The sequence below is a fragment of the Theropithecus gelada genome, chromosome 2, assembly GCF_003255815.1.
Source record: "Theropithecus gelada isolate Dixy chromosome 2, Tgel_1.0, whole genome shotgun sequence".
NCBI lineage: Eukaryota > Metazoa > Chordata > Mammalia > Primates > Cercopithecidae > Theropithecus > Theropithecus gelada.
In genome coordinates this window covers 103,818,841-103,828,345 of record NC_037669.1, presented here as the reverse complement: position 1 = coordinate 103,828,345, position 9,505 = coordinate 103,818,841, and the positions used below count along the sequence as shown (strand labels likewise).

Here is a 9,505-nt window from a genome sequence, read left to right as displayed (position 1 = left end):
GAACCCCACACGTTTTGCTGGTCATTTCCCATCCTGGTCCTGCCACAGGAACCCCCTCCTTCCACCTCCATTACCCACTTTAGGCAGAAACATATCTCATTCTTTCTTCTTTTCTCCAAGAATCTTCCCCCAAAATCTTGGCATCTCCTATAGCACATCTGTACTTTTGCTATATCTGTGGGCCTTGTTCTTCCTATAGGACTCCTCTTGGAAAGCTAATTCCCCCTGACATTAGAGAATTTTTTCAAATTGCTAAGTATCCCCCCTTCCCTCTCACAGACCCCATGGCATGCTCAGATCACAGTAGAAGACATTTCCTCTGCTGCCAAACCCATGGCACTCTGAGGCTGACCATGTCCACCTCATCCCCTCAGCTGTCTTCTCTATGCTGCTATTACCATGTTCCAAGCAGACTTTGGAGCATCTCCCCCACAGCAGCATGGACTTTGGCAGATTTCTTGGGGACCAGCGATGTCCTAACCTGTTTGCTTTTCCAGGGCTGATGTTTGCAGGTTTTTTTTTTTTTTTTTTTTTTTTTTAACCAAAGCAGAAATCATCCTGTATCCTTATGCAATTCTTCCGGCAGGCTCCAACAGATAAATAAAGCCCACTACCCTCCATGAGTCTACCTTTCCCAGCAGAGCACCTGGGTTGGTCCCGAAGCCTCCAGCCACCTGCACACCTGCCAGGGCCTCTCTGGGGCAGCCATGAAGTCCCTTGTCCTGCTCCTTTGTCTTGCTCGGCTCTGGGGCTGCCACTCAGCCCCACATGGCCCAGGGCTGATTTATAGACAACCGAACTGCGATGATCCAGAAACTGAGGAAGCAGCTCTGGTAGCTGTAGACTACATCAATCAAAACCTTCCTTGGGGATACAAACACACCTTGAACCAGATTGATGAAGTGAAGGTGTGGCCTCAGGTAAGTGGACCTGCTGTGTATGAGCTGAAATAATTTGTATGTGGAGCTCAACCAGGTGCCTCAAAAGATCACTATCTCCCAGTGCAAATGAAACCACAGAGGAGTAAATTCTTTGATTTCTTCCCAGGAGTGAGGGAAGGGGCAGGCAGAGACCAAGAGAGGAGACATTCTGTACAGCAGTCATGGGTCTCAGGAGGGTGCTGGGTAGGGTGTGGGGTGGTGTGCAGAAGAAAAAGTGCTTCCATGGTAGTTTGCAGATCACAGGTGGAAAGTGTAACTTGCTGGAAAAACTAGGACCCAAGAAACCAGCTCCTGGTTGCCACGTTACCACTGGCTGAAAATCACGTATCTGTCTTTGTTTTGGTTTCTCTCTGACAAAGACTGAGAATGAATAAAACTAGCATCTGGCAGATGCCTACTATATGCCAGGCCCATTCACATAGATTATCTCATTTACTCTTTCCCAGTCCTGCCTCCTGGTGCTGTGTGGTGCGTATATTGTCTTACACAAGAGGAAACCAAGGCTCTGGGGTGTGTGTGTGTGTGTGTGTGTGTGTGTGTGTGTGTGTTTTGGTCCAAGATCATATAATTACTAAGTCTTCAGGCTGGGATTTGATTCCAGATCTGTGTTCCTTCTTCTATACAAACTGCCTCCCTAAGAGAGTTACCCACATCCCAGAGAGAAGTCTTGGCATAAACAGGATTCACCTCCTCACACGCTAGACAGGAAACCAACGCAGCCTGAAGCCAGTGACAAGAAAAGTCAAGCTGGAAATATGCCTCGGGGATCAGTAAAGAGATTTGGAGAGGTGGGAAGAAGCTGTCTGTCTACTGCCTGTTTTGAAATTAGATTTTATTTCTGATGAATGACAATTCTTTCAGCAAATATGTATTACAAGACTTCCTTGGACAAGAACCAGAGATATTAGGTTGAACCATATAAAACTGCCATTTTTCTTTATCTAAAGCAACCAAATATTGACTGTTTTAATGGTTCAACCTAATACAATGGTGAAAAAGGCATAATATGTGCCCACAAGGGTTTACAATCTAGGTTGGAAAATAAGGTCAACAGCAGGAAGCCTGGACCGGCTGACAACTGCCATCCATCTCACAAAGAGACAAAATATTTGAAATCAGGATTGCTCTGGATGGATTTTAAGAGTGCTGCAGCCATATTAAAGCACAATGGTGGTTAGGAGGAAACGCTGATCAATTCAGGGGAAATGAACATGCAACATGCACATCTGAGGGAACAGGTAATAATGGATGGGCATTGTGACTTTCACTAAAGGCAGAGCCTCAGAGTTGGGTTCCTTGAGAAACTCAGGTGTACCCAGTTCCTGTTCTTCAGAGCTGTGGACGCTTTCAGGCGGTCACTCTGCACACACCTGGACGTCATAAAAATGCAGAGCTTCTCCCAGGGGAGGAGATGCTGAGGCTTCAGGTACTAGTGAGTCAGGCAGAACCAATGAGAGGCAAGCAGAGCTGGGCTGAGAGAAGAAGAGGCATACTTGTACCTTCTGGATTTTTCAGGCTTCGAAGACAGGATACAAAACCAGGTGAACTGACAAGAACATCTCCAAGGATTGTTGCAAGCTCCCTCGTGTCTACGCTAGTGATACCCAGTTTCCTGTCAGAGGGAGACTCGCCCTTCCCCATTACCGCCAGCAGGGGGAAGTAGAGAGCGGCATCGTTGCAGGCCGGCACCTGCTGCACAAGCCGAGACAAAGGAAAAGCCAAGGACAGCAGCAGCAAAACCCTCTAGGAAGGAAGGAAAGTAATAAAAGGAAGAAAGAAAGAAGGAGAGGGAGGGATAGAGGAGACTAAAAAAAAGGACAGTAAGATATTACCCTACACAACCTTATTTTGCAGCTTATCTGAGAAAAATCCAAACCTGGATTTTCCAAAGCGATGCTTGAAGAGTGAAATCTTAAAAATAATAAATAAATAATAAATACAAATAAGCGTTAATACTCATTTGTAGTTTCCAAATAGGGCTCAGAGTGAGGGCTGTGGCTCCATGGACTTGTTCAAGCCCAAGACCTCCTGTGCTTTGCGAGCATCATCTGGTGCTCCTGTAATCGACAGACGAAGACCAGACAAGCCCTGGTCATTGTCCTGCCCATGGGCCAGTTCAGAGCTAGACGGAGTTGCAGACTGACAATAAGAATGACATTTCCCTCACCTCTCCAAAAGGGGCGTGTGCTCAAGCCCAGTGAGGGCGCACACCGTGGCCCACACCACAGGATCAGGGGAATGGGCTGCTCACGGCTTCACTCTTTGTCTCTACAGCAGCCCTTTGGAGAGATGTTTGAGATTGAAATAGACACCCTGGAGACCACCTGCCATGCGCTGGACCCCACCCCTGTGGCAGGATGCAGAGTGAGGCAGCTGAAGGAGCATGTGAGTACCCTTCTTAGGGTGGCTGTGGGTGGTCCTTTGGCCAGCTCCACAGATTCACCCAGCTTCTCAACCTGCCTTCTTGGCTAGCCAGGGTACAGTTTCTAAAATTGCCATTTGTGGCTGAGCACAGTGGCTCATGCCTATGATCCCAGCACTTTGGGAGGCCGAGGCAGGTGGATCACCTGAGGTCAGGAGTTCCAGACCAGCCTGGCCGGCAGGGTGAAACCCTGTCTCTACTAAAAGTACAAAGGGTGTGGTGACGGGCACCTGTAAATCCCAGCTACTCAGGAGACTGAGGCAGGAGAATCGCTTGAACCCGGGAGGCGGAGATTGCAGTGAGCCAAGATCCTGCTATTGCACTCCAGCCTGGGCAACAACAGTGAATCTCTACCTCAAAATAATAATCATCATCATCATAAATAAAATTGCATTTGATGCCACCTGCCCTGAGGCTGATTTTTTACAAGCGTTTAACTATATTGTTGTATCCCTGAAAGCAGAGAGTGCCATGTTTCAGTATTACCCAAAGAAGGCGATTTTGCAAGGGTCACCTTTGACAGCCATGCCTGGAGGAAGCCTTCCGGGGGTGCGAAGGGGAAGGGCAGCCATCCTCACGTGGGTTTCTTTCTCCAGGCTGTCGAAGGAGACTGTGATTTCCGGTTGTTGAAAGTAAATGGCAAGTTTTCCGTGGCGTACGCAAAATGTGATTCCAGTCCAGGTACAGATGACTATTCTTATTCTTATTTTTTCCCTGTAGAGAAAGCGGGGAAAGGATTTGAATGATTTTCAACCTAAGTAGTTCTAGCCGCTTTGTCGGTGAGGAAAAGTAGAAGCCAAATTTCCTGGGTTCTGGGATTTTAAAATTGTGTTTTAAGAAGCTGCTCTTGGCCTGGTGCGGTGGCTCATGCCTGTAATCCACCCACCCGAGGCGGGTGGATCACCTGAGGTCAGGAGTTCGAGACCAGTCTGGCTAACATGGTGAAACCCCCATCTCTACTAAAAATATAAAAATTAGCTGGGTGTGGTGGTGCTTGCCTGTAATCCCAGCTACTAGGGAGATTGGAGCAGGAGAATCGCTTGAACCTGGGAGGCAGAGGTGGCAGTGGGCCGAGATCACGCCACTGCATTCCAGCCTGGGTGACACAGAGTGAGATCGTCTCAAAAAAATAAAAAGAAGTTATTGTTATTGGAGGTGAAAATTGCCCCGTGATAATAAGGGCTCCTGCAGAAATGTCAGCATGGCACGAGCTGTTTGAAGGTTTAGTAAGAAGCAGTGAAAGTGCCTGAAGCCATTTGGGGCGTGCCTTAGCCCTTGCTAACCAGCAGAGCTGGGGCGATGCCACGGAGACTGGCTGCCTATATCCGGGTTTCCCCTCTCCGAGCAGACTCGGCCGAAGACGTGCGCAAAGTGTGCCAAGACTGCCCTCTGCTGGCCCCGCTGAACGACACCAGGGTGGTGCACGCCGCGGAAGCTGCCGTGACCGCCTTCAACGCCCGAAACAACGGCTCCAATTTTCAGCTGGAGGAAATTTCCCGGGCTCAACTTGTGGTAAAGACTGAGATTCTTTTGACAGGTTGGGCAATTCGGTGACACTTCGGGAATGTACTGCACGTGGTGGATCGGGAGGGAGAGAAGAACAGGTGCAGGGGCAGGGATGAGAAAGCAAGGAGAGGGTTGCTTGGAAAGGGAAGAAAGCATCCTAAGGGGTATCAGGTCCCTGAGTGTCATGAGGACCCCCAACACCCCCGGCTCCTCCCTCGTGCTGAGCCACTGTAACATCCAGCAGCCACAGTTGCAGTCAGGTACATCCCCACTCCCTCAGTTCCAGCTAAAACCAAAGCTCGGTGTCAGCGGGTAGAGGTTCCCAGTCGGCCAGAAGCACTCTGTAAATTCACTGGGCTCCACCATCACCCATCTCTGCTGAACATCTGCCACAGACTCGTAATTAATACTCACTTGTGCTGACGAGCTTATAATGGCAAGATCCTAAAATGCCTTTCGAGTCACTGGAGAAAACATCTCATTGTACTGTGGGTGGTTTAGCACATTTGAATGCAACAGAATTCAAATGTTTAAGAAAATGTATTCTGGATATCAGCCATGGCCATACTTGGAAATACACTAGTATAGATGGCAATTCTATTAATCAGATATGTGATTCTTAGAACATCCCCACCCCAGACTAGACCAAATAACAGATATTTTATTGTGTCCATATGCTGCAACTACTATAAGAAAAAAAAGCTCAAGTGATAGCTTCCATACTTTCGTCTAAATCTTTTCATTTGAATCTACTCTATGAAGTAGGTGGAAGAGGTATTAATCTCCTCACTTTCCCACCCTATCTTGGAGTAACCTGAACCTTGGGTCTCAAGTACAGCCCAAGAGTGAGGGCTGTGGGGAGGAAGGGTTCCCACTCCTACCAGTCTAAGGCTGGCCTTCTGATTCCTGTTTCCGGTCTGCAAACTCACCTCCAACCTGAAGGATCTGTGATGGATACTTGCCCCTCCTACAAGGAAGACAATCCATATCTCTAAAGTACAAGCACTTCAGAACACAACCCCATAGCGACTGCCCTATGTAAGCCATTGAGGGACATGCCTTCTGGGACCACGCATGGTCTGCATGAATGGCGCTCCCGGAAGGAGGCTACTTCCCGCTCTCCTTCTCTGCCCTTTTCATTCTAAGTCATGTTTCCTCAAGAGCATTTTCATGTACTCTTCTCAGCCCCTCCCACCTTCTACGTATGTGGAGTTTACAATATCTGGCACTGACTGTGTTGCTAAAGAGGCCACAGAGGCAGCCAACTGCAACCTGCTGGCAAAAAAGGTGAGTGGGCTGGGACCTTGGGGTGTTACCACTCAGACAGAGCTGTTTGTGGAACAGAACATCCTTGGGTAGTTTGTATCTTGGGGCTGCAGACAGAGAATAACAGTGCAAATGCCCGCTCCCTGTGGATCATGGCAGGTCTTTCCTTAGGGTGTCACCTCACCCCTTTAAAAGCCATCACCAAGTCATCTCACCCACTGCAAGCACATGGAATTAGGAGAAAGACAGAGGCTATTTCCTAATGAAGCCAAGTCAAGTCACGCCCAGCCACTGGGAGCGTGACGTGCACATTTTCTAGGCATATAACTCTGATATGAAACTTTCAAGTCCTTGAGCTGATAATGTACACTTCTAGGATTTTAGTCTAAAGAAATCATCAGTGGCTGGGGTGGTGGCCCACGCCTGTAATTCCAGCACTATGGGAGGCCAAGATGGGTGGATCATGAGGTCAGGAGATCGAGACCATCTTGGCTAACACGGTGAAATTCCGTCTCTACTAAAAACACAAAAAAATTAGCCGGGCGTGGTGGTGGGCACCTGTAGTCCCAGCTACTCGGGTGGCTGAGGCAGGAGAATGGTGTGAACCTGGGAGGCGGAGGTTGCAGTGAACTGAGATCACACCACTGCACTTCAGCCTGGGCAACAGAGTGACTCTGCCTCAAAAAAAGAAATCATCAGTGACATTTGACAGAATATATCTATAAAAATGATTTATTATAGATACAAAGAGACCAAAAAAGAGAGATCTGTATGTCCAACAGGAAGGTGTCATTGAATAATACATGCACATCGGTAAATAGAAAATTGTGCAGACGCTAAAAATTGTGTTTTCAAAGAATAATGAATGATATGAGAAAATGCTATTGTGGCAAGTGAAAAAACACAGGATACAACATCGTATAGTCACAATGATCTCAATTTTTAAATCATATTTAATAGTATTTTAAAATAAGAAAGAAATGCATCAATGTTAACACTCATTCTTTCTAGGTCACCACCAGAAAGGGATTGTGGGTAATCTCTCACTCAGAAAGTATTTCTGTATTTCCATTTTATATATAGAATCATATACCTTCCACAAGCAGAAACTATAACTTTAAGAAAAATGGTTTCTCAAACTAATTTAAGGTTGGAGTGTCAATGAAATTGAGGGGGGGATCCATTTTTTAAATCAGTTAAAATAACTCCTCTTTCTCTGTGGGCAGCAATATGGCTTTTGTAAGGCAACACTCAATAAGAAGCTTGGTGGAGAAGAGGTTGCAGTGACCTGCACAGTGTTCCAAACACAGGTAACAGCTCCATGAATATTCTTGCCTGCACCTTCAGAATACAATGACCTCTTCACATTTATGCAGTGCAGTGGTGATGACAGGACATTTGCTCTCCTGAGCTTCCCAACCTCACAGTATGAAATAAGACTAGGGTATGTGGAATCATCAACAAATGGAAGGATATTTTAGCTATGCCTTTCCCTCCCACGAACTAGTGACTACAGGGAAGAACCACCTTACTGTGTAGTTGACAAAGCCACCCTTTTATTTGTGGGAGGTGGGAGTGGTTTCCTGAGTTGCAGAGACCAGGTGGCCAGATCTACCTGGCAGCCCCCACTGGCTGCAGCTTCAGATGACAAAGAGGGTGGCACTGCTGGGCTAGGGTGAGCCATAGGTGGGGTGCTTTTACTCATGGGACATATGTGTGCAAGTCCACCATCACCAAGGCAATCCTGGCTGGGGCCAGGATAGGCCAGTCACCCCTCCTTGTAACCTTGATGACAATCCGCTGTACTTAGGTAAGTCCTTTCTTGCTAGACTCTTTGCAAATAAAAACGTATAATGTGATGAAATTGGGTGCCAGTGCCACCTGGACCTGTGGGTGGTCTTGATGGGGAGGAGGAAGCAAACTAACTGAAGGAAATGGTCTTTTTTCCAGCCCGCGACCTCACAGCCCCAACCAGAAGGTGCCAATGAAGCAGTCCCCACCCCCGTGGTGGATGCAGATGCACCTGCGTCCTATCCACTTGGCGCATCTGGACCCCTTCCAACTGGCTCACCCATAGACACCCATCTGTTGGTGGCAGCTCCCCCAGTGGTCCCGATGCACTTGTCACACTATGACCTGCGCCACCTCTTCATGGGTGTGGTCTTATTGGGGTCCCGCTCAGGAGAAGCCTTGCACCCCCGGAAAACACGCTCAGTGGTGCAGCCTAGTGTTGGTGCTGCTGCTGGGCCAGTGGTTCCTCCATGTCCGGGGAGGGTCAGACACTTCAAGGTCTAGGCTAGACATGGCAGAGATGAGGAGGTTTGGCAGAGAAAACATAGCCACCATTTTGTCCAAGCCTGGGCATGGGTGGGGGGCCTTGTCTGCTGACCACGCAAGTGTCACATGTGATCTACATTAATATCGAGTCTTGAATCCCTACTTCCTGTCATTCCTCACAGGACAGAAGCAGAGGGAATGGTGGTTATGTTTGACAGAAGGCATTAGGTTGACAACTTGTCATGATTTTGATGGTAAGCCACCAGGATTGTGTTCTCTGCCTCTGTCTGACCTTACGAAAACCATTGCAACTGTGACTTTGAAAGGTGCTCTTGCTAAGCTTATATGTGCCTGTTAATAAAAGTGCCTGAAATACCTTCCTTAATAAAGAAGGTTCTAAGCTGAGTGTGGTCATGCTTATTGCGGACTTCATCCCAGTTCCCCTCACGTGCATAGCCTTTTATCCCAACAACCACACAGTGTCCCTAATCAAAACCAAAGTGAAAATAGAACCAAAAGAGAACAAAAACCTGCTGTATTGCCAGATACAGGAAAAAATGAGACTAGGATCTTCCCACAACTCGTAAGATATGACCTTTTTTTGTGAGACGGAGTCTCACTCTGTCACCCAGGCTGGAGTGCAGTGGCACGATCTCAGCTCACTGCAACCTCCGCCTCCCAAGTTCAAATGATTCCCCTGCCTCAGCCTCCTGAGTAGCTGGGACTACAGGCGCGCATGACCACACCCAGCTAATGTTTTTGTATTTTAGTAGAGATGGGGTTTCACCATGTTGGCCAGGATGTTCTCCATCTCCTGACCTCGTGATCCACCTGCCTCAGCCTCCCAAAGTGCTGGGATTACAGGCGTGAGCCACTGCGCCCGGCTTTGACCTTCTCTTAAATCTGTACTCTACTTGGCAAGTTTATCCTCTCTCATGATTTAAACTATCATTCTTACCCAGATAACTGCAACTTAATAGCTCCAGATTGGACCTCTTTCTTGAATTCTAACATTGCATTTCCAAATATCTTCAGGATTTCCTCGCTAGAATTACCTAAGACAGTTTCCTATGTGACTTGTTTCCTCTAAATG

The 9,505-nt window shown here is 47.6% G+C and overlaps 1 protein-coding gene across 4 annotated transcripts; it reads left to right on the top strand.

The window, feature by feature from the left end:
- Positions 1-482: 482 nt before the first annotated feature.
- Positions 483-8,817, top strand: AHSG (alpha 2-HS glycoprotein). Of its 4 annotated transcripts, none has more exons than XM_025376254.1 (7): positions 483-920; positions 3,219-3,326; positions 3,960-4,044; positions 4,712-4,875; positions 6,055-6,156; positions 7,362-7,445; positions 8,086-8,817. In XM_025376254.1, the coding sequence occupies exons 1-7, from the start codon at positions 708-710 to the stop codon at positions 8,428-8,430; spliced, it is 1,101 nt and encodes a 366-aa protein (XP_025232039.1). In that variant the 5' UTR covers positions 483-707; the 3' UTR covers positions 8,431-8,817. The 4 variants fall into 4 exon arrangements, with proteins under 4 accessions (XP_025232039.1, XP_025232038.1, XP_025232037.1 ...); XM_025376253.1 differs by having other exon boundaries at positions 3,216-3,326; XM_025376252.1 differs by having other exon boundaries at positions 3,216-3,326; positions 4,709-4,875.
- The last annotated feature ends 688 nt before the right edge of the window (positions 8,818-9,505 follow it).

Bases quoted from the DNA above. Each gene is read 5' to 3' on its own strand.
- AHSG (XM_025376252.1), top strand. From the start codon at position 708: ATGAAGTCCCTTGTCCTGCTCCTTTGTCTTGCTCGGCTCTGGGGCTGC. The intron at 921-3,215 runs GTAAGTGGACCT...TTGTCTCTACAG, and splicing joins AAGTGAAGGTGTGGCCTCAG to CAGCCCTTTGGAGAGATGTT. The intron at 6,157-7,361 runs GTGAGTGGGCTG...CTCTGTGGGCAG, and splicing joins GCAACCTGCTGGCAAAAAAG to CAATATGGCTTTTGTAAGGC.